We start from the raw sequence: 26,150 nt of genomic DNA on the forward strand, positions 1-26,150 counted from the left end.
CCCCGCTGATCCACCTCTACTGGATAAACCCAGACTCTCCACCCCCGCTGATCCACCTCTACTAGATGAACCCAGACTCTCCACCCCCGCTGATCCACCTCTACTGGCTAAACCCAGACTCTGCACCCCGCTGATCCACCTCTACTGGATAAACCCAGACTCTCCACCCCGCTGATCCACCTCTACTGGATAAACCCAGACTCTCCACCCCGCTGATCCACCTCTACTGGATAAACCCAGACTCTGCACCCCGCTGATCCCCCTCTACTGGATAAACCCAGACTCTGCACCCCGCTGATCCATCTCTACTGGATAAACCCAGACACTCCACCTCCACTGGATAAACCCATACTCTGCACCCCGCTGAGCCACCTCTACTAGATGAACCCAGACTGCGCCCTGCTGATCCACCTCTACTGGATAAACCCAGACTCTCTACCCCCGCTGATCCACCTCTACTGGATAAACCCAGACTCTGCACCCCGCTGATCCATTTCTGGATAAACCCAGACTCTCCACCCCCGCTGATCCACCTCTACTGGATAAACCCTGACTCTCTACCCCCGCTGATCCACCTCTACTGGATAAAACCAGACTCTGCACCCCGCTGATCCACCTCTACTGGATAAACCCAGACTCTGCACCCCCGCTGATCCACCTCTACTGGATAAACCCAGACTCTGCACCCTGCTGATCCACCTCTACTGGATAAACCCAGACTCTCCATCCCGCTGATCCACCTCTACTGGATAAACCCAGACTCTGCACCCCGCTGATCCACCTCTACTGGATAAACCATAGACGCTATACCACCGCTGATCCACCTCGGCAGCTAACTCAGCATACCAGAATCCTCCCATGGCACCAGGAGAACAAAGCGTGCTGAGACTGATCACAATACAATGTCAGGTGGAAGGGCAGTTGTAGCAACATCTGCCTGCTTTCTCCATTCTCCTTCAGCCTTCAATTGTCCCAGGAGCATCTTAGTAGTGAGAACTGGGGAAAGTGGGCAGCAAAGGATGCCCTTTGTATCAGTGATATAATTATAATTACTTCCTGTATCTGGAACTTGATTTTGCACTTAAAGGTATCTGTATTCACGTTTTTTGTAATTGCTTTTATTTGAAATCATTCTCATCCACTTATCATACTTTACTATGCGATCTTAATGGACTTTAATCATATAAGCAAGTATTTTTTTTACCATATGTTAACTGCTCTTAGTTAAACTTGCTATTAATGGTAATTTACTGTATTCTTTATTTTGTTCATTTGAATCTGATCTTATTTTCTACTGATTTTACTGTAATTGATCACTGCTCTTATTTGTAATGTGATAATCTGTAATGTGATATTTTATAATGTGTCATTTTGTAATGTGATCCTTTGTACTGTGATATTTTGTAACAACTGTAAGTCACCCTGGATAAGTGTGTCTGCTAAGAAATAATAATAATAATAATAATAATAATAATAATAATAATAATAATAATAATAATAACAACAACCATGGAGCAAGTACAACAGGGAAGAAGAGGCTTTGGATTCAGTTCTGCTCCGTTGAGAGGCACAAAGCAGCTACAGCTGAAAGGAGGAAGTTGGTACACTGAAGTGCAAAGGCAGTCGGCGAGGATGAGATGTGTGAAGGCTGTGTCCCAGGGTAAGCAGGGATGATATGGAAGAACGTGCAACAGCAAAAGATTGGCTGGCAAGACCTATGGACAAAAACAGTGTAAAGATTAAACAGAGCAGACCAGAGAAAAGAGTTCCCGTTATTTCATTTTGGAAGTGCGCGTAACCCAACTCCAGTAGCCTGATCTCATTGTTTGGTTAAGCTAGCATCTGAAACCTGCGCTGCTGAGGCCATCTCAACTCAATCTGCCTGCAGAGGGAGAACGAATCTGCTGTAGCAACACAGCCAAGTTAAAAAAAAAAAAAAAAAAAAAAAAAAAAAAAAAAACTCCCACAACATGGCGAACTTTTCCCAGAGAAAAGCTTAGGAGTGTGCAGACTCAGGATAACGGTTTTCCACAATTATTGTAGAATGACGGCGGCGAGTAAACTGTTTATTTTGACTTGGAAAAATAACATGGGCTGAAATTCTATAACTGACTACCGCAGCAAGAATCAGTCAGGATGGAGAAACAGGCAACAAGAAAAGAAAAAGTAAGTAGTTTGCAGTTGTTTCCTGTGGCGTGTGTTGTGCTTATTTAACGCACACACACACAAGCTATATTTTCTTTACAAAATACGGCGTTATCATTTTGTTAAAACTTTGCTTTAGTACGCGTGGCTATTAAATTAGAGAGACTTTACTGAACGTACAGAAGGTTTTTTTCCTGCACTATTTTCATATGAATATAGATGTCACCAACCTTTCATAATCAGAAAAGAAGCAACGAATAAGTGTAGGCAGTACCAATGACTGAGTATCTGTTTTAACCTCACGGGTTTATTTAATCTGCCCGAACATAAAAATCAGCCATGTAGACATTAACCCCCTTTATATAGATCTGTGCATATTCTTATTTTACAGGGGTGCTAGCCAATAATTTAAACATTAATATGCATGATCTCTTAGCGTTATTATATTTCGGCTCTCTTTTAGCGTGCTCTTGTGTCGTTAGCTTTTTTAAAAAAAATACTAATTCAGAATATGCAAATATTTCAAATACAGCGCAATAAACAGCCGCATCCTGGTACCTGTGCTGCGGGTCGCATAGTTTGATTGCAGCTTGACCGCGCTAGAGTCAGTTTAAACTACAGTTATTACTTATTAGAAAGCAGTCGCTACTATAGTGTTGATTTTTAATACCTGCAAATTCCAAATCGAATAAATAGCCAAGAACAAAGGTGTTCAAGGTGCAGGGCAGTGATAACATTGCTTGTGCAAACTCAGTGGTATTAAAGTGTATTTTAATCATTGGATTACAATACAAGATGCATTCAGACAAGATGTACTTGCACTGGCTCCAAATGGAAAAACAAACTCAAATATTGTATACATTATTATTATTATTATTATTATTATTATTATTATTATTATTATTATTTATTTCTTAGCAGACACCCTTAGCCAGGGCGACTTACAGTTGTATACAAAATACATAGCAAGAATTACAGAACAATTAAGAGCAAGATACAAAATACAATTACTTCAGACCTAATAAGAGCAAATACAAAAACACAGTATGATTTGATATTGGGGCAGTTTAAGAGCAGATAAAAGTGTTGATAGTTACGTCAGGGTTAGATACGAGTGCAAATGAAATACGAAATACTACAGATTGGGTTAAGTGCAGGATTAAATACAGTAAAATAGGGAGCAGATAAGTGTAAGTTAAAGTGCATTAAGGGCAGAGTGCTATATTGTCCAGGAGGCAGTGTAGCCAGATTTCTGCAGTTTATAGCCCAAAGTCACTTCAAAAATAGCCAAATTATTTGTTTTAACTGAAAGCAAGCTTGTTATTAACACACAGGCCTATGCATAAAAAAAAAAAAAAAAAAAAAAAATCAATCAAAAGCTTTCGTAAGAAAAGATACCTGGTATAAATTTGATAAAAACTACAAGCGGCAGTACAGCTCATCCACATGTCACTATCAACAAATTCATACGGAAGCTCTGAAGGGACAAATCAACATTCATACCAGACCAGCAACGGAATTACAGAGTGAGCCCTTCGTTGAAATACTAATGCTGGTACTGTATCCCAAACAATATTGCAAACATGAAAACAGTTCAATCTTTTAAAGTTATACCACTAATCTAATTACATTATCAACCCGCGACTCCTTAATATTTCCTGCAACTGTGTTTTTTAAGTAGCCCAATTCCGCGGGAAAACCGCGGATCTGGCAACTCTGCCAGGACAGAAGAGTTGAATTTTACAGGAGTTGTCTGAGGAGTGTCTTGAGAAGGCGCCGGAAGATGGTCAGGGACTGGGCAGCCCTCACATCCATAGGGAGGTCGTTCCACCACTGCGGGGCGAGGGTGGAGAAGGAGCGGGCTCTGGAGGCAGGGGAGAGTAGAGGAGGTACAGCCAGTCTTCTAGTGTAGACGGAGTGGAGAGATGGGGGTCTGGAGGTAGCTGTCTGGTCAAGGCATCGGTAGGCGAGTACAAGAGTCTTGAACTGGATGCGAGCGGTGATTGGGAGCCAGTGGAGTGAGCGGACCAGTCTTTTTATGGATGTCAAAGGGCATGGAGTTTTAATTATAGTGTAACCTGGGCTGCAATTATTTTGCATAGTTGTGCATTTTGTATGATTTCAGGATTGTTTTGTAATAGAATATTAGGTACTAAAGTATTCTAGTGAAATACGAATGTATAGAAGGAAGCATGTGCAGCATTTCAGGTATAATTATAGACAGAGACGGAGATGTGATATCTTTAAGTGGACTAACAAAACAAAAATTAATCATGAGCTTTCAAGACTTCAAAGGTCTATTCTTCAGATGAAAGCTTATGTTACATTTTTGTTTAGTTAGTTCAATAAAAGAGATCACATCTCCTTCTCTTTGTCTATCATCTAGGGGCTGATATGGCTACCATTTCAACAAAGTATAATTATGTAATAGACAACTAACAAAATGGATAATTAAAAAAAAAAAAAAAAAAAAAAAATTGCCATGTATTGTCATGTACTGTACATGAAAATTACTAAAACAAAACTAACATTGTGACGGTAAAGACAACTGAAATTGAAATAATTTAAATCATTGAAAAATCTCACACAAAATGGGTAGCAGGGGGTTAGGTAGCACTGTTGGCACAGGCCTCTTATTCTTTCCTTTTTGAGAGAGGCCCAGGACTGGCAGAGGGTGTTCGCTAGCAGAGATGTGTGGGGGGGGAGCGCTATGGCAACAAGCCTGCTGACTCCCCTTCCATGAGCACTCAATTCACACACTATTCCAAACCGTAAGGTGCAAGCTGAATGTACAACCTGGGCTTCATACAGCAACATCATCCACGCCCTCTTGAGCTCTTCCAGTTCTTTTTTTTTTTTTTTTTTTTGTGATAACATTTTTATAGGAACATAAAAAACAATAAAACAGTCCAGTACAGAAGAACATTCCCTGTGTTTCCCATTCCTCCCCCACACCCCAAAACGTTCAGTGCTCTTCCAGTTCATAATACTATTTCATGTTCCTGTTTGTGCTTTTAGAACTAGAGTAGAATATAGTAACACTACAGCATAATTTGAATTCTTGGGTGGGTGGGGGGTTCAACCAAAGAAATAATTGGCACTTGATGCGAACGGTGAAGTTGGTGTCTAAATATAGAACTAAATACTGTATGTTTTGAACTGTTTTTATTTAACAAACAAAACAAAGAATGGTCTTTTCTGAATTCCCTGCTGATGAATGTCACTGACATGCTTGTTTATCCCCACTGGTGATATATGCATGCCTGTACCTACGCTACGTACATGACCCTTCACTTTGCAGAACTGCTTATCCAGTTGTCACAAACCATGTGTCTAGAGCAGCGGCTCTCAAATGTTTTCTAACTGGGGCCCCATTTGTAGTGACTATTCCCCTCGTATATAATATATAACAGAAATACCTCCATCTGTTGATTTAACATTAAAATAATGGTGTATTAGGTAGACGTTCATAACACGTCTCTCTACAAAATTTTTACTGCAACTGACTGAGCAGGTATTGAAGTAAGAAATTAGGTTATTTCCGGACCCCCTGAACCCTTTCTGCACCCCCCCCCCCCCAGTTTGAGGAGTTGTTAACCGTGCATGTTATTTTTTGGTAATAATAGGTAGCTAATTAGTGAACCAAATTAGGGTGAAAATGAGAATTGAGGGTTTGTTGTACTGTTGTTTAAAAATGTTATAATCTAGTGAATTATGACAGCCATATTGTAAAAGCCCATGACATAGTGATAAACCAGACACTGCCACAGTGTCATAATGCAATAAAAGTGATTATAATTTTTTAATGTTAGCTTGATATAGAGGAGTTTATGTGTAAGAGCAACTGTAAAAAATTATTTAAAAAGCACACAATTATTACAGACAGTAAAAATATTTCACAAAGTAAAACTGATGTGTGTGTATCAGCTGATATTGATGCTGCTGCCTCTGTTCTTACTGCCTATATCTCTGATATTAAAAGATTTTGCAACATTTTTAACTCCTAAATTGTAATAAGAATGAGATTATGTTGTTAGGTACTTCCCATCAGCTACGTAAAACCAGTGCTGTAAATTTGTCCGTTGATGGTACCGTATTTGAGTTCAGATCTAAAATGAAAAATTTGGGTGTGATTTTTTGATACTGGTTTAATCTTTGAACCGCATGTGCTGAATACTTTCAAGGTTTCATTTTTTGACCTCAGAAATCTAGCTAGGCTTCAACCTGTGCTCTCTGTATCTGCAGCTGAACAACTGGCTCATGCATTTGTTTTCTCTAGGATTGATTATTGTAATGCCTTGCTCGCTGGTGTCTCTAGGAGCATTCTAAACAAACTGCAATATGTTTATCATTCTGCGGCTAGAATTTTGTCTAAGTCATGTTCTAGGGATCACATTACACACCCACTCGCAACCTCCACTCCACCTATCTTAGACTGCTGTGTGCCCCTTCTGTTCGCCTGCGTTCTGTGGGCGACAGGGCCTTCTGTTGCTATGCCCCAAAACTGTGGAACTCTGTTCCGTTAGACATCAGGGATTCAGAAACTGAGTGTTTTTAAATCTAGCTTAAAAACTTACTTTTTTTGAAAGGCATTTTTATGATTCCTTTTCCTTGTTTCTGAGATGATTGCTTTTGAAGGTGCTATATAAAATAAAGTTTATTATTATATTAATGTTAGCCTTAATGTTAGCCTGTCAGTGCTCCTGACTGAATACGCAAATGAATACAGCTCTTGCTAATGGGTAGAGTGGTCTGTATAAGAGAGTGTGGAGCTGCTTGGCAGAAAAGGCACCTGCAGAAGGGTTTTTATCAAAGTTTACAACTTCTGCTTAATTTGCACATGCTGAAAACAAATACACGTGAATACGTATGCCAAAAAGTAACTTGAAAACAGATCTAGATGTGATAATAAAGCAGGAATGAAACAGTACTGGAGCACATGATTAAGCATCCCTGTGACTGGAGTCTTTATGCTTTTGTAAACTCCCACACAGAGGTACAGTCACCTGCGGGACACACTCTCCATCCCATAGTAGTCCGGCGAGTGGCTGACTGAAACTGCTTATCGATTGGTAATGCACAAGAGGTATGTTGCTTTGTACATTACCGAAGGGGCATCCCAGTACCTATATGATCTTCAGCTACTACCACTGCATTCTTACAGAATTTTTTGCTGTCCCGGGCAAACGGACAAGCCTTAAAATTGAGCCCTATTATCATGCCTGCATTGAACATGTTTGGAGAGGAGCCTCTTGTGGTGTTCTTACTCTGTGGCCGCTGGATGAATGCTAGTATCGCTATTGGCTATTATAAAAGTTACAATTCAAAACACAAGAATGGTAAGACACTGACTGGTACAAAGTGGAAGCCTTCAAATAGATTCAGCTGGCCCCATGACCTCCAGGGTGGGCTGATCAGGTTTTCTCTTTCAGCACTTACTAAATCTGCCAGATCCGGAGTGCTGCAGCCCATTCAGGTTTACACATGATCTGTTCTCAGCAGGTAGAATGCTATTGGCTCAATATTTACCTCTCATTTTTCCAAGACACATTTACTTAGACAACGCACTTGCTCAGCTGCCGTATGCAGTTTCAAAGTGTTACTTAGTGAAGGATCGTAAGACATCTTAAACATGAGTGCCAAAGAGTATTCTTTTTCCAACCTCTTCCCCTGAAGAAAACATTAAACGTCTTGTGCAATAAAAAAATAAATAAGTAAATGTACAAACTATGTGAGTAACTTCTGCCTTGCTGGAAATGTTGTCTGTCTGTACCTAGGGTTCAGCTGTGTAGCTGTGCAGTAAAGTAGTTCAGACTGAATCCAAAGTGCTTTCCACAGCCTCCAGTGGTGTGCTTTTCACTGTTTATATCATTGTCTGTGTCACATACTTTGCAGAGAAGTTTTTTCAAATCCATGACGCACGAAATCCCATCAGATGCTGGTAATGCAGAAACTTTTCGTGTCAGTTCTTCAAAGGATACCAGCATCACCTTTTCTGTTAACTCCTACTGATATACCTGTAATGTTGCAGAAGTCTTAAATCCGGCTACATATGCATGACATGGGTGTTTCTGTCCAATAAGATGCTTCCAGCATGCAGTAGGAACTGTTCCATCTTGTGCCAGCTTCCTGCTGTAGTCTTCTGACCTGCATTCTTGTCTGAGTCTTCAGATGCTAGAGTGGTGAACATGCCAGTGGTGAATGCTTCAAATGCTCAACAGGTTTTTGCAATGGTTCTTCCATTGTAGCATGCTATCACATGAATTTTACACTGCGGTATTTTCCAGATGCTTTTGAAATAGCTTCAGCAGTGTGGGAGCCGCTAAACTGATGGGCGTGGAGCACAGGTCTCTGTAATTGGTGTGTCTTGATGATCCACTGACCGGTTACACTGAGCAGAGATAGAGGTGAAACATTGGCAACCAGAAGTGAATTTTTGTGGTAGCGCTAAGTTGGATAGGTGTGTTCTGCTTGGCAATGGAAATGGGTCTCCGTGCACTGTATCAGCAATTGGATTCCTCTACTGTTGTTTCAAACTGTTTAAGTGTCCGATTTGCTCAACAATGGTGTTATGCAGTATTTAGATTAACTTTGTATATCAATTTCTGTTTAAGTCTTCACAGGCTGGTGACTTTTTAAAAGTACACCAGTTGACTTTATGGAGCATGTCCAATCTCTAGATAGCAGCACTCTGCCACTAGAGTATGTAACAAATACCACATCGAATGAGGCTACATTGAGGCTTTCACCAGGATGTGATGACTGAAACAGAAAAGGCTATACAAAGTGGATCTTCACAACAGGAAGTCTGATTTAAGCCTGACAGGTCTGAGGCTGAGCCTCAATCTGATCTGCCTATTCAACAGCCTGCATTCAGTTCTGTGCAGTCCTGTTCTAATTGAAGTCACTCTGAGCTAGTGAGCTTCCGATAAAGATGTGATCAGGGTTGGCAGATTAGAGCCTGGTGCTGTGCAGATTTGTGTTGTGATTATTTATTTTTATTTGTGTGTTTATGTGACAGGCAAAGTTTTTAACATTTCTGACACGTATGAACAGGCTGGCTGTAGGGGTGACGTCAGGCCAGGAAATGAACACAAGACCCACAGCAACTGTGGGCAAAACTGACAAGCTGTGGCGCTTGGTGTTTTATTGTAAAATAAAAAGTTTAAACAACACTCAAAATAAACGGCGCAATGGCCAAACGAACAGACAGACAAAACAAACAGTGGACGAACCGACAAACAAGTACCATGCTGGTGCTTCCAGCACGTCATATCAATTGTTATTTCTTTCTCGTTTTATTTCTCCTCTCCGCACCCGTTTTCCACTCACCGAACACCCAACCCTGAGTGAGTGAAACGTGCATCTATATATACTGTTGTGCTGGGATTCAATTACTAATTCATTATTCACTTGAATCCCAACACGTGAACTAATTTGTGCAACCCCTTGCTCACATACTATTAAATACTTTAAATGCATGTGAAGTAATACAACTTATAATATAGTATAACTATAAACTTTAAATCACTTATGCTACACAGACCCATATGTATCCCGTGCACCAATACCTATACACCAACATTAACACGCCACATGCAATACAACACATAACACACAAATGGACGGGGCACACTGCCACCCATGTCATAAGATGCATAGCACCCAGATTTAGCTGCAAGCTCATTTTCATTGGCAGTCCCTGGACAAACACAAAAACTGAAAAGAATACTTTAAATGTACATAAGGGAATATGATCGAGCATCAGAAGAAAAAATTAAAAAAGAAAAAGGGGGATATGGAGAGAGAGAGAGAAATGGCTGATGAAAAGACACAGCAAACATATACAAGCAAATTAAGAATTCTAAACTTTTAAAATACACAACTAACTAACTAATAAAGTAACACAGAAACATCCCAGAACAGCCCCAAAACAGCCTGTGCCTTTTCTCGATGTCCTTACACGATTGCCGCACACGCTGCTGCTCGCACCAGCAGGGAAGATGAATCCGTAGCAATCTTGAATCGGAGGCAGCAGAAACAGGTGTGTGATACAAGGCATTATAATGTAGATTTATTGGGACGTTAAGTGGTTATATCCCAAGCCTTTCGCCTCTGAAGACCTGGGTTCAAACATGGGGTGAAATGAGGTTTATAGAGAGCTATTTCTCTAGGTTTATGTAATTGTGTTATAGCTGTTTGTATCTGTAGTTCTTTAATTGTATGTAGATGCAGCTGCTGGTGCTTGTGTCCCTGGAAGGCATACTTTGTTACTGGGATGATGCAGAGGACACCTGTGGACATGTGGGGACTGCATCCCTTACTGTTGTGATATCGCAAGGTAGTCTTTAATGTCAAGTGGGATTTAATATTGTTTGCGTGTATTCAGGGCAGCCCATCTGGAAATCCTTTAAGATAAGGTACCATATTAGATTTCCTGGCCAGTGTTTGAAGATTGGGAAATCTGAGTTAGCACTACTGGCAGAAGAAAATGCAGCAACAAGTCATTAAAAACAACTGTGTTTCCAAGATGATAGTAGTATTTTAAGCTACAAAGGCCGAATATATACAGTATTTTGTTACAGCTGGTTCATTGGCAGTTATCCTAAAAAGTAAGCAAAACATAATATCATGACTTTGTTTGAATAGGACTCGGGTTACAAATGAGTTTAGCCCCCACAAAGCCATCACACACTGTCAGACATTTCAGTCTCTGCTTGAGAGAGCGCCAGGACCAAATGGCACAAAATAAACAACTTAAAATCCCACCCAGGGCAACTCTGTGATACCCTTAGCTTGCAAGTCTTTGGGTCTGTCCATAATTGGGTTTGCTGCGAATTCAAATGCACATGGTGGTCATTTTGTTTTTCACAATTGGCACAATACTTTACCCAGTATAACACAAAGTTAGAACTAGTAAGACCTCATCTTGAATATTGTGTTCAGTTCTGGTCACCTCGCTATAAAAAAGATATTGCTGCTCTAGAAAGAGTGCAAAGAAGAGCGACCAGAATTATCCCGGGCTTAAAAGGCATGTCATATGCAGACAGGCAAAAAAAATTGAATCTGTTCAGTCTTGAACAAAGAAGACTACGTGGCGACCTAATTCAAGCATTCAAAATTCTAAAAGGTATTGACAGTGTCGACCCAAGGGACTTTTTCAGCCTGAAAAAAGAAACAAGGACCAGGGGTCACAAATGGAGTTTAGAAAAAGGGGCATTCAGAACAGAAAATAGGAGACACTTTTTTACACAGAGAATTGTGAGGGTCTGGAATCAACTCCCCAGTAATGTTGTTGAAGCTGACACCCTGGGATCCTTCAAGAAGCTGCTTGATGAGATTTTGGGATCAATAAGCTACTAACAACCAAACGAGCAAGATGGGCCGAATGGCCTCCTCTCGTTTGTAAACTTTCTTATGTTCTTGTTCTTATGTTCAAAGAAGATACCTTTTAACAGGAACAGCTGAAAATATGCATACAATACACTGACTTTCGAAACCACAAAGATATCTTCCTTAGTAAAGAAGTGGAAACTTAAGTAAAGAAAGTTCCACTTACAGTTGCTTCTTCCATCCATTTAAACTGTGCAAATTACTTTTGCTTTGATTAAAGACTTCACAAATAGGGACACAAGTATCTGCCTTTCTACCTTGGTTTGAGAAGTGTGGCTGTGTTGTAAATCGGCTCAGGCCCATTGCTCCCAAAGCGCAGTTTCCAGCCTTTTCATGGCTTTTAAATCTGGAGAAAGAGACCTGGGAAGAGTATTTTAGTGTGGACAAATTTCAGGTTGGTATGATGTTTTTTTTTTTTGGAGACAATATAGTGTTCTTTTGATATTTCAACATCCCATAATTCACTAATTTGGTTAATCGCTGTTAGGCCACGTTGCAGTACATTGTAAAAGTCAGTAGTGCTAGAGAAATCTGGGTGCAATGCATCTTATGATGTCATAAATGCTAAAAATTGTATGTTGCCCCTGTCAAAAAAAAAAAAGAAGTATATGTATATATTAATGTTGGACTAGTGAGCCAGGATTTCATGTTCGGATATTCGCTCATAGTTTAAATATTCTTTTGCTCTGAACGCAGGCAGACACAACATAGCAGCAGGGCAGGGGGCGTGGCCTGTGTGAGTGTGCCTTTATTTTACAGCAAGACCTTACAATATGTAACACCTTAAAATAGAAAAATATCCCAGGAGTAAAGAATAAGGTGTGTCGAACTTACTTTAACCAGTGAATTAACTACAACATAAAGGATGCCAAATAGCAGTTCAAGTTAAATATTGTTTTGTTCATTCACAAAATATAGTACAAAAAGTTGACACTGCATTTGTTCTCTTTTTTTTCATTCCTTGCCATTGCCGTTTCTTCACAGTAAACAGCGGCCATAGACACATTTTCATACAGTAATAACATGAGGTTTACTTGTGCCTAGGATGCTCACACGCACCAGGCGTTTAAACATATCACTCAGATTCTTAGATCACTGCACTAGCTTCCTGTTAAATTTAGGATTGATTTTAAAATTCTGCTCAGTACCTACATTACACGGCCTTGGTCCTCAATATTTGCAGGAATTGGTTTTATATTAATCTCACATATCACACAGAGCTCTTTTTAATTTGCCATGTTTGAAACTGTCACGAAATTCTGGTGAGGCAGTAAATAAGTGCAGCCTATGTTCTGTAATTTCTGGCGATTACCAACATTTTAATTTTGTATCCAAATACATGTCAAAAAATATCCGTTTGAATATTCAGATATTTGTCAAAGATATAACAAAGTATCTGCAAAAAACTATGTTAATGCAGCAGTTAGGGTTGAACTAATTGTCTTAAAAGCAAGCCAATGTGGCGTTGGGGTTAAAAACATTCCCAGCCCCACATGAGCAGCCAAAGGAATCAGACAACACAAGCAACCACAGACTGCCATCAGCAGGTAAGACACAGAACATGCAACTCTTTCCAGATGACAAAAGAAACATCCATCATTATGGTCCAGCGATGCTGTAGCAATGGATATACATGAACACTTTAACACAGCCACACCCACTTCAGGCTGCTGAACCATATATCGGTGTATAAGGACCCTTCAGTAAAACACTTTTCAATATTTCATTTTTTTTTTTTTTGATGTGTAGATTAGATAGTGAAATAAAGAAGGACTACTCTATAATTAAATGCAGCTTGATCTCTATTTGATGTGCCATGTAGCCAGCAACACACAGTAGGAAATTAAAGAAGTCTTTCATCTTTCTGTTTTGAAATACAGATATTAGCCTTGTGTAGCACATGTGTGGTGTCTGGCTTTTCAATATAAACAAAGTGCATATCAATAAATAAAAATGGATGGACTTTTCATTGGTTACAAACTTCTGAAAAATGTTAGCTTTTAACATGTTCATTCTTGAAATATAAATATATAGGAAATAAATCAAAATCGAATATGCCTTCATGCATTTCAAACAAATGATCTGCCCTGCTATGCATTGGATATCTCAGCTTGATATGGAAAAATACCGCCTCAACGTTGACCTGATTTTAATTTCTGAATGTTGTGTACTTGGCAATCTGTTAAGAAGATGAGCTGTTTTGTTGGGCACCTGTTGTTGAGCTTAACTGTTTGCAGCTGTGTTCCTGTAAATGATTTGTCTGGAAATAAAACCACATCCCCGATGATTGTGCATTTTAGTCTGACACTTAGACGTGTGGTTGCTTTATACCTTTCAGATTTCATTTGGATAAAATTGATTTTATATTATTTTGAACCTTGTAACAAGATAGTGTTGTGGGCCCAGATGGTATCGGCAGGGACAGGGACTCAGAAACAAGGAAGCTGCAGTTTTAATAAACAACATAACACAAAGTGCAAACAAAAAGGCACACGGACCAAAATAAAGGTTTAAACAAAGCTGTTCGGGGCAGAAAGACTCCCTCTACCAATCAAATGCTTTTCTCCCCTTTTTTATATCATGTGTCTGGAGTCTAATTATCATCAATTATTCATTCTGCTTCAGCCTCATTCTCACATGTATTTTGGCAGGGATAGGAAATTAACCCCATCACTGCCAACCACCACCAAAACCCCGCAAACAATATTATTTGCAGTTTTATAAAGATAGCCCTCACTATGGATGAAATTCAATATATATATATATATATATATATATATATATATATATATATATATATATATATATATATATATATATATATATATATATATATATATATATATATATAATATATATATATATATATATATATATATATATATATATATATATATATATATATATCTATATATCGATATATATATATATATATATCGTCGTCATATTAACACTATTATCGTAACGACACCGTAACGAGCAATTGCTGTGGCATGTCACGAGATAATAATTAATAAAGGAATCCTGAGAGCGCTGATTGAGGGCGACTAACTCCCGCAATAAACTTGAACGCAACTTATTTCCGGCATTATTACCAAGGAACATGCCACAGCAATGCCATTATCACTATTATACTATATATATATATATATATATATATATATATATATATATATATATATATATATATATATATGTGTGTGATGTTGTGTTGTGTCTTTTCGTACAACAGTTTTTTTGTCAGAAATCTTCAGCTTTTAACAGTTATTTTAAAGTATAGTAAATCTCAGAAAGGGTTTTCTATTTGCTTGTATTTGGAGTGCGTCGTGAAAACTCGGCCAAAACAAACTCATGCACATTAAAAACAACTCTACATGCACCTGGAGCACATATCATGAATTAGTGATAACTTACAATAAAAAATGCATACAACTGGTTTTCACCCTTTTCTGTTTAGATTTAAATATCTAAAAAAAACATTTATGCAATGTGTTATGTTTACACTTCCTGTAACTTTTATGAGCAGATGTTTGTACTGTACCTGCAACATTCCAGCCATGACTGTGATCCCATTATTAAATAAAGGAGGTTTTTGACTACATTTTCAAAGGACCGGGGATGTTGAAATGCAGTTTCATGAGTGAATGCATGGCCTCGGGGATGCCTGTAACCTATGTGGACCTTCAGTAATTTGGTCCACCGTCTAGAGATACCGTCTATTTCCCATGAAGAAAATTTTCTGTCAGTTTGCTAGATGACAAAAAAAATACTTTTAACAATAGCCTTCTGTACAGTTATTAAAGTACCACTGAGCTTACTGGATAACATTACTTGGGTAATATTAATAAAGTGTGGAACAAGGTATACCCTGCCCATTCTAGAGTGTATAAATAGATTTTAGGAAACAATTCTTGATGATAAAGGTCTAATGCATACAAAGACCTAACGCTAATGAAGATATTGGCTTCATACTCGATAAACTGTATTCTATGATTCTCTAGTTCAGGTTCGATCATGGGTATGGTGTGAGATAAATGAATCCTTTTTGTGACAGTAATTGTACAAAGCTGCCAAAGCCTCACATTTGATGTAGTGACTATATTGTTTGCTGAATGTCTTGGGAACTGCGACATTGCTATTTAGTGTCATATGGCTACCATATTGAATTCTGTTTCTTGGGTCTAGAGACATCATTTTTTGTACATGCCTGTATTGTCAGATTTTTCACAATGTATTTCAGTTACCAGTGTTGTCCAGTTACAGCCACAGTTTCAGTGCCACATTGTTTAAACCTTTACAGAGTACACAGATGCACACACCTGCTTTTGAAAGTACACAATCGGGAGTTTTTTTGGTGGCGACGGCAGGTGCAGAATTAAGATACACACATGCCTTTTTTTTTACTGTTTCCCCTGTAGAGTGGGAGTGGGAGTGGGAGTGGGGTGGGGTGGGGGGAAGGGAAGGGTATATACATTCCTTTTTTTACTGTTTCCTCTGTAGAGCGAGCGAGTGAGCAGGAGGGGGTGGGGCCGGTAGTGCTGAATTTATATATCTACATACTTGTTTTTAGGGAGACTTGGCACAGATTTATTAATTCCAGAGATGCGATTGTACCTTATCCCCACCAGACAGGCCTTGTTTCTATTCCAAACCGCTGACAACATTTTGCAAGCAAAGCTGGGCACTTCCAGTGGTTTTTGGTCTTGCAATGTGATGCATCCTTGTTGCTGCCAGGGTTGGGTCAGTTTAATTGGAAAATGAGTTTACCAGACCGCTTACACCCCCAACAGTCCAGTTTCATGATGCTGTTCCGTATTGTTTCATATACAATTCTGTTTTCAAAGGGGGGACTGCTTCTATAGCTCAGAGTAGGTAAGCTGATTTGAATTTCAGTTCAGGAATTTGTACTATTTCCTCATATGAAGGCTGCAGGGTCTTTTGGAACTGTAGGTCAACAGAGTAAAAATGAACCTTTTTAACAGACTTTACAAAAGTCTTTACTTTACAAAACTTTACTCTAGTTTTTGTTGCTACATCTGCAAGTTTGTCAAAACATTGCTTGCCTTGCCCTTCACTTGGATGTTTTCACTTCTTACTCTAGGATTTAAACTGTAATTATGGCAGAGCTATCCTTCGACCAGAAAACAAAAACAGATACAGAAGATGGCCTGGCATTTTATGCCATGTTAGCAGTGGGACTTTAAAATCTGCTATAAGGATAGGTTAAGAGAGTCAAGTAATGTGTCGGAGAATCTTACACAGTTAAAGCGATTATGAACTCCACCATTGTATATGCACATAGCTTGCGGTTTACCACATTATTTTCACGGTTGTAGCATTGGGTTGCAGTAAGCACTGACCACAGAGATCAGTGGAGCTGTGTTTAACCTCACCTCACATGTGCTGTGAGGGACACGTGTTTATAAATACCCTAGAAGAATAAAATAATGTTTTAATATGATGTGGAATGAGACCGGAACTATACTGTACTGTATCTTGGCAGATTGAATGTGAATACCTGTAGGAGACAGTTAGGAAGTAAGTAAGACTAAAACAATGACGACTATGTCAATTTTATGTTTGCGTTTGTCACTTTAAACGTCACCTCTGACCTCATATGGCTGCCAAATTGAAGACTTTTAAGGTTCTTTGGTATAAAGACACTGTGAGTTATTGTCTTAATAATGGGTACATGTCTGTATTCTCTCAATTCATTACAGCTACCAATACACCCTGCCATATTGTAAATCCTGTTAACATCAATGACACATTAACATATTCATTTTAATTGTAGAGATGCAGTCCATTATCTGCACCAGGAATGCTTGGCTTTTGTTCAAAACTAGTGACAGTGTTGCGCTTTGAATCAGGTCCTTTCAGTAATGCATCCTTGGTACTCCACCATTGCCTATATATATAGCTTGTGGTTTACCACCATATTTGCATGTATGTATCTCTGTAGGTACCTTTGATCAAATATGGCTGCCATATTTACTTTTAGTAGACTTCCATTTTCAGATGTTAAAAAAACACCTTGCTTTGAAATTCAGGTTGATTGTGGGTGTAATGCCATTAAAAATCACAGTGATGTTAAAAATAGACAGGCAATCAAAACAGCTGAAATATTGGTCTGTTTAGTAAGCATGGCAAACAAAACCAACAATAGAGATTTATAAAGAACTCATATCATAGGATATTAAACTGGATGTACATTAAATATGAGGAACATGTAAATGACAGCAATTTTAAAGCAGGATGTTTGTGGAAATGGCATGATGTTTGCCTGCAGAGCATAACTATGTATCTTTCAACTGGAAACAAGTTAGAAGCAAACTGCATAGCTGGCATCAACCCGTATATGCGTGTGAGTTTAACTTGTCTGATTTTTAGCCAAAAAATGTGCCCACGGTGTGTGGTAAGGTTAATTCCGTCTCCGAACCTCAATTTAATATCCAAATTGCTTTCTGTTGAGGTAATCCCAAACGCCACTTGGGATGTCACTAAACATCAATGCAATGGCAGGGTCATGTGAAGCTGTAAGATTAAACCAACGATCTTAATATTGCGTGCTTCTCTGATTTACAAAAAGGATGTGATTGGTAATCATATGCAATATCTCAATATTGAACTATGAAAACCAACTGTGCCTGAATCATCCTCAGCCTTTAAGTTCCAGCTGCAGCACTGGGTAAAACGAATGCTCTCATAGTTTCCAATGGATATCGAGGGGAAAGAGAAATCTCATTAAGTAAATTAATCCAGGCTAATGTGCGTTTGAAAGGGTTCCCAGCGATTGTTAAGTGATGGGTACATGAGTCCCAAGTTTCATTAACTGAAATGTTGGTCCAGACTATTTGGGTGGGGAAGTTGGGCTTTCTGTGGTATTGCTCAGTGTAAACAACTTTAAATGGGTACTGCTGTAAGGAGTCTGTATTTAATCTTTAAGTGGTATCACATTTTGCATGTTACATTTTTTGGCATTAAGATAGACTTCAATTAAGTAAATAGCAAGGCAGATCTGAGACTTTGAAAAATACGACAGCAAGCAACGCAGGTTTGCAAGTATATGGTGAGATGCATTATATTAGTGAACCTGGTAATTACAGGCTGCAAAAAGAAGTTCTTGTGAATGTTTTGTTTTAGTTTGGGCTGTTTGTTGGCAGTTCTCAAATCCCTAGTCCTTTAAAATGCCCTCGATCCCCTGGAGGAAACAGCTCCGATATGCTTTCCTCCCTTTACACAGCTACCGGCTCCTCTGAGAAAAGCAAGATGAGAGCAGGCTGATCACTAGCAACCTTGCTTTAAGATAAAAGGGGAAGTAAAAGTCCCATTCGACGTTAATCTGCTTGAAGACTGGTGGTACCAGAATTGTGACTGCCAGTGTACAGCTATGGCCAAATATTTTGCATCACCTTATAGAAGGAACTAATTTACCTTCATAAAGCATGTTGAATTACATACTGCTTTGTAGTTTTCCATATACTTAACGAAAAAACTGACAAACAAAAAAATGTGACATTTCGAAATCTAACAAGAAATACAGTACTGCTATTATAGCTTCCAGTAGACTTTTGCGGTATAATTTTGTAGTTTATTTGATTACATGATGTTAAATAAAAAAATCAAAAAATTATGTTCATATAAAACTTTTGGCCATAGTTGTATATTTGATATAAACACACAGTCAGTGCTAGCTTAGTTTTTCTGTTTGATATTACAAAGGGGTGGGGCCCAGGCAGCACATCAGTGTGGTGTTATATGTCCCCACTTTAAAGTCTGTTTCAAAGCTACTTTCAAAGTGGCTGCTCTAGTGCACTAGGGTTTGAGATCTGTCCTCTAAATCAGTAGTGCACAAATATTTTATATGCACCCCCTTTTCATACATTTAGTTGCACCCTCGCCCGCTGACACACATATTAAAACTTCATATTTTAACAGGTGCTTTTTTCCCTGGATTTAACCACAACGTCCAAATTTAGCTAAGTACATAAATGTACAAATTTAAAAGTTTTGCTATTTGTACTTTCAGATATAATTTATAAATGTTGTAAACGCCTATCACAAATTCAGTATTTTTATTCAGTCTATAAATCTTTTTTTAAACTTGCAGTCAACAGTTAGCTGACATGTGAAATCTGGGTTTAAAACAAATAAATCTGTGAATTTTAGTTTTTTTTTTTTTTTTTTTTTTTCAGACTTGGCGAGTCAACATTTACCTAACAGACACATCTGAAAAACATTATCGTCCTGAAAAATAAATCTGAAAAAATAAATCACAAAAAAAAATATTGATTTTGCCAGCTAAATCTGAAGCTAACATGCAAACCACCACATGTAGCTCTAAATCACTGCAGGAAGAGCGAAAAAAACATAGCAAGTGCTCTGACGTTTCTGTTCCGTACCACTTCATGGATCGTTATTGTTGTGTTACCAGTTTCACAGTGTGGGCAATAATCAGTGCACTAGAGCGGCCATTTTGAAACAGACTTTAAATTTGTAAGTGTAAAGTTGTCAGGATGTTAACAATGAAAAGAAATTACAGGTACGCTATTTAAACAGTTGTAGCAGCACATGGGGACACAATTCTATATTTGTTAGAACTCACCTACTTACTCTTTAACTAGGCCACTTGTTATGCTCTGTGTTTCTAACTTCGACTCTTTCTGTGATGGTATGTAAAGTGCCTTTTCAATTGCAGTTTTTTTTTTGATCCGCTGGCTTTGAGTTTTAGGACATGCAGCATTCTTTCTGCCAGCTTAGTAATTTGCTCAGATGGCATTGCTCTTTTTGTATAGAGATTATAGAGCAGCTTTACCACTGTGCTCTCCAATCATTCCAGAAAACAGAATCCAGACATTACAGCAGGAGAGTAAACGTGCCGCTAGATAGTAGTGACAGCATTTCTTTAAAAATTGCATAGTTGTGAATGATCAGACCCCAAGAGTGTCTGAACTGGAGATCATTTTATCTGAGTTCCAGATGCAAATTCTCTGCTGTTGCACTCAAGATCGCATGCAAGATGTCATACTTGGACAGTCTTTGTTAGTCTAAACAGTAGCTTCATTTAGATGCCATGCATTTATTAGGCTTGTTTTAATATAACCCTGCTATGGTAGTGTCATTTAAAACAGAAAGTTGAATCTCCCTTCATGTGAAGTATAAGGGTCCCTACCTGTGCCACACACAAGCACTTTGCTTCAAGCTGCTCTGTGGTTCCTGGACTGTTCAGAGGACTGGGATGTGAAATACAAAAAAAACCTGGTAATACTAAACTTATCTAAAATGCTGTGCATGCAAGTGGTATCATATAACATTGAAAAAATATACCAAAATATCAATACTACAGATAATAATGCAAACTCTTTCTAATTGTGCTTTATTGTGTCAGCAGTAGTTCGGAGAAATCCCCGGGTTGGCCAGTTACACAGAGTTTTCCTGTATTCAGTTGTTTTGTTGGCAGGAAAGATACCCTGGAATGGTTTAGCAACAAATTGTGAATGTGATCCTGTGACAAAGTGCCCGCCCCTGTGTGTATTTTCTGATATGTTGCGAGTGGTGTGTTGGATATAAACGGGTCTGTGTCTCACGTGTGTTTAGGCACGAGGATTGCACAGCACTTCACGTGCAAGTAAAAAGTAATACTATGCGAGGTACAACCTCAACCTATGATACAACTGCACGTGAATAGTAATACTATTCACGTGCAGTTGTACCGTGACTCCAATTGAATGATTGATTAGCAATCGAGTCACGATACAGCTGCATAAAAGCTGCATGTTTTCACCCACTCGGGGTTGGGTGTTCGGTGAGTGGAGACCGGGATAGGAGACGGAGGTAATAATTGTGATCATAATAATAGAAGTAAAATATCTGCTCACCGTGTTTTTGTTTAGTATTAGTCAGTTTTGTTTGTCTCTTTGTTTCGGCTGCCAGTGCCGTGTCCTGTTTTTGTCCTGTTTTATTTTGTAATAATAAACTGCACAGCAGCGCATCCATTTATCATTTCCTCTCTGTACTGTGTGTTTCTTCTGGTCTGACTTTCCCACTACACCCGTCTTTGTGACAGATCCGTATACTATTTTAGCTGTGGTCTATTTGTTACTACCTCAAGTCATTCAAATTGTTTCCACTGCCGTAGATTTTAAGACGGTGTGAGATCCTGAAGTAGACACATGGGCTGGGATAATACTGTGTATCTGTGATGTGGATTTGTGCCTCTTGAGAAAAGTATTTGTCCGGAAGAGGTCTCCATCCTTGGCAAAACAATAGAAAAATAGACTACCTTCCTGTACGCAGTCCAGGTTTAATCAAAGTTTCGAATTGATTTTGAAACCGGATTAAGTGTCAGGCTCTGAACCGAGTCTAACCTTAAACAAAATAATGCCAGGAATGTACGCATAGCCTGTGTATTCTCTCCTTATTTAGAAAAATCCCTGTCACAGACCTCTGTGTCTCGCTAGGCTACCAGCCTCCCTGCTGTTCTCCCTCAGTCTAATTATTTATAAAGTTATTGGTGAGTCTCTCTCCAAGCTAATTGTCCCCGTGCTGCAGGGATAGTTGATTAGATCTGGAAGAGTCTCTGGGAATGGGTACTTGGTGAAATCAGTTTTTTGCCTCTTTTATTTCCACACAACAGGTTCACAACACTAATAACACTATGTAACACATTTTTTGTTCCTGGGTAGTAAGTGTTATTTCCTAATTGCTTATGCCTCAAAAGTATAGAAAATGGCTATTATTCCCCACAAACTTTGCTTTTGTGACCAGGGCAGTGATATTTCAAAATATCACAATTTCCAATGGGAAAACGGGCAAATGTGTGTCTTTTCGTTCACATAAACAAACAAACAAAAATGACTACAAAAGATTTAGAAGTGAGTAGTTTTTCGAGATCTACGATTATACTGTATTTACGGTATAATTGTAAATCTCGAAAAACTACTCCTAAATCTTTTGTAGTCATTTTCGTATTACTTTAGTATAAATACATGTTAATTTGGATTCATATGTTGTTTTTTTCTGACTTTATGTGAACGATAAGACACACATTTGCCTGTTTTCCCATTGGAAATAGTGATATTTTGAAATATCACTGTCCTGGTCACAAAAGCAAAGTTTGTGGGGAATAATAGCCATTTTCTATACTTTTGAGGCATAAGCAATTAGGAAATAACACTTACTACCCAGGAACAAAAAAAAAAAAAAAAAAATTGTTACACGGTGTAATCATTGAGAATGACCGTGAAATGCCTATTACAAATTATAGTGTAATTATAGTGTAACTGAAGATCAAAAGATGCAAACAGTCTCTAGACTGTCAAGGAAAGGGATGAACAGAAGCGAATATATATTGCAAAATAAACAAAACATGGTTTGGAAATCTTTGGGAGCATTTAGGCTGGGTATGGCGCCGCTTGTGACAATTTCTCCCATTGCGTGATTGTGGGGCTTCCATACCCTGAATCTCAAGTAATAAGCACTTGTCTCTGAATTAAAATTGAGCTCTGTTTAGCTCTAGGTCTGTATTTAATTTAGTGCCCATGCTGACTCCAAGTTCCTCTGTCTCAGCTGGAAATAATTATCCAGTGTGGAGTTCCCAGAATCCTCTGCAGGAGAGCGTGTGGGAGGGTCCTGGAGCCACTGCAGTGTCAGGACTCAGGAAGGAAGAGTGTTTCATTTCCTTCAGGTAGCTGTGGGAGAATGCTTTCTTTCAGGGTGCTGCAGTATCAGGACTCGGGAAGGGGTACTTTGGATACAACTGAGCTCTTTACCTGGGAAAATGGGTTTTGGAATGTGGAAGCTCATGCAGTGTACAGAGTGAATGTGACTTTATTAACACCCAGCGACAGGGATATATAGGACACATCTGTATGTATCGTAAAATAACAGAACACAACTCCCGGTACTAGCATGATCATCTAAAATAACAGAACACAACTCCCAGTACTAGCATTATCATCTAAAATAACAGAACACAACTCCCAGTACTAGTATTATCATCTAAAAACCCCTAGAGCTTTAGGAATTTGAGGCTTGACTTGCACCAGCTACCTGCATTATCTCTCTGTCTCTTACATCCACTAGAGGCAGTGTTGCAGGGGAGCATGTTGGTGGTCACACTCTGCTCTACCAGCTGAATATACACACTTGTTTTGATCTGATTTGAGTCCAAAGGGGAGCTTTAAACTTCTGACTTTTAGAAAGTCACCAGGGATGTGATGACTGAAACAGAAGATGATATACACAGTGATTCAAAAGAACAAGAAGACTGTAAGGTTCATTTATTTATTAAAAATAGTAATTCCGCCTAATCACATGCAAGCTGTAGGCACAAATCCTGACCAGAACAATGCTGCAGATCCTACAGGACTCTGTTGATGGAAAAACATTGAGTGTGAGTGAGTCCCGAAGTCTACAGAGTTTAAATATAGAACAACGCCAGCCCCCCTTCCTTGGAGTTGCACCAGCCTCTTGGGTTTGATCCTGCTTAGCACCTGCACTCACAATCTGCTTTTAAAGTGGAAACAACACTTTGGAAACAAGGGTCACCCGCCCGAGATCACAGGGGCCGTTTGAACCACAAAAGAAATAGATCACATTTTGCCGGGGGGGAATACGGTTTAGCTATTTGATGCTTTTGAAAATGGTTGTTACACTAGACTCTTCGTTTAAACGTGTAAACGCATGAGTTACACCCATCTCTAAACCCTTTGTCATCTTTGAAAATGTACCGCTTTGTGTCTACTGCAGACAAGTCCTATTTTAGTTTATCGGTGTTATTGTATTCATGCTTAGTGACATTTGTTTTACAATCTTCACATGAAACTAACTGACAAAGTCGGGGCTATTTGATTAAACTGTTCAATTGGCCTGACCACCACTGATTAGATCATTAAAACAGGTTTCACTTTGTCCTGTCACTATGGGGTCTAGAATTGACCTGCAAGGTATAGGATATAATGACAGCCATCATTTACATCCTTTAAAATAATAGAACCTGGACTAATCCAAAAACTCTGATAGTGTGTATGAGTCCCTTCAGGGTGTTTTTTTGCATTCAAGTAAAATGCCTGGTTTGACCCTAACATACATTTTAAATGGGGTTAGCATTTAGATTTGCCACTGTTTCGATCAATTGAATAGACTTGTCTAAGTTGACTTCCTCTGTTGAAGCAAGGGAAATCCAAAGTCTGGAAAGTGTGTAATGTTACTAGGAGATAAAGCCATTTTCTTCAACATTTCATCATATTGTTGTGTATTTTCCAGTGTCTGCAACCAATACCTTCCACAAACAGCATCCTCATGGCATCTGCACTGTGCCGTATGTCTATTCAAATCATTGTATCCTTTTCTACTTTAGAAAGGTGAAAACATTGGCTGGGGTTACTGAATGACTGTCGTGACTGGCTTCTGTTTTACTGATTTAGTTCAGAAGCAATAGGAGCCAAGTTTGTATTTAACTCAGTCACTGTAAAATGTATCTGTTTATCAGATCAACAGTTCTTAGAACACTAAAAACTCCAAATAGGACCTGGAGGTAAAAGGTCAAAGATTCTTATATGTCATTTAGTTTACCTGAATAAAATAAATTCAATATTAAGTGTACAGCAAATATATTTGATTATTTCAGATGACGTTAGACTGCAATATTTGAAATATACAAGATGCATATTTAACCGATTAACTGAAGGGAAAAGCGAGTGGATAAAATCAGCGTTTATTAGTGAGAGAGAGGGTTGTCTCTAAAATAATCTACTTCAATACTGTAGTGTGTCCATCTGCTTGGGTCTTTCCTTAAAGGCCAGCCTTTTCATTTTAAAAAAAGCCTGTTACAGTGAATCCTGCCTCCATGCTGAGTGTGGCTTCAGTGGAATCAGGTATTCTGTTGGATTTCACCTATATTCTGGAATATATTTTGTACATTATTATTGTTGTTATATATCGCTATATACAGGTACAAAAGTATATTTTTGATCCTTTTTAGAATACTTTAACACATATTTGATGTTCTTTCTTGTGAGTTGATTTGTCCCCTCATTTCTTCCAGATGTTCACACGTAATAACTTGTTGTTGGTGCATTGTGTAATCATTGCCTCCTGTTGCATTGTCATTGTCCCAGCTGAGCAGTGAAAGGAGGGCAGGTCTCCAGGGCAGCGTGTAACCAGGCAGGCTTATGATCGGAGGACGCTGCTTGAAGAGTATTAAAGTGTATAAATACAATGGGGTTTGATATTCATGAAACAGCTTTAGGCTACTGTTTGCTTCTTTAACAACCGTCTAGAACACATTCATGAATATCAAACTGTTTTTTATTCACAGGAATACATTTAAATAAATAATGCTTGCCCTGCATAGTTTATGAAAGCATTCCTCGTAGCTTTGTCAAAGCAATGTCATATGCTTTGGGTATAAATTCCCAGTAAGTCAGCCAACAGTGCTTTTGCTACCATCCATATTCATCATCTCTGCTGTCATGTGACCTGTCAGATACAGGGTACGGTTCTTCTGGAATTGAGAGACATGGATACACAAGGAAATAATAGTAGTCAATTTCTGTGCTGTGTTTTTTAGCCTCTTTGTTCTATTAACCAACAGCATCCCCTCTCATAGG

The 26,150-nt window shown here is 38.7% G+C and overlaps 1 protein-coding gene across 2 annotated transcripts in view; it reads left to right on the forward strand.

The window, feature by feature from the left end:
- Positions 1-1,956: 1,956 nt before the first annotated feature.
- The window catches only part of LOC121296783 (tetratricopeptide repeat protein 28-like), a 406,425-nt gene continuing 382,231 nt past the window's right edge, over positions 1,957-26,150 (forward strand). For both annotated transcript variants that reach the window (XM_041222559.1, XM_041222560.1), the window contains exon 1: positions 1,957-2,166. In XM_041222559.1, coding sequence (XP_041078493.1) covers positions 2,137-2,166 — 30 coding nt within the window. In that variant the 5' untranslated portion in view covers positions 1,957-2,136. The remainder of the gene's footprint in view (positions 2,167-26,150) is intronic.

Source organism: Polyodon spathula, chromosome 22 (genome assembly GCF_017654505.1).
Source record: "Polyodon spathula isolate WHYD16114869_AA chromosome 22, ASM1765450v1, whole genome shotgun sequence".
NCBI lineage: Eukaryota > Metazoa > Chordata > Actinopteri > Acipenseriformes > Polyodontidae > Polyodon > Polyodon spathula.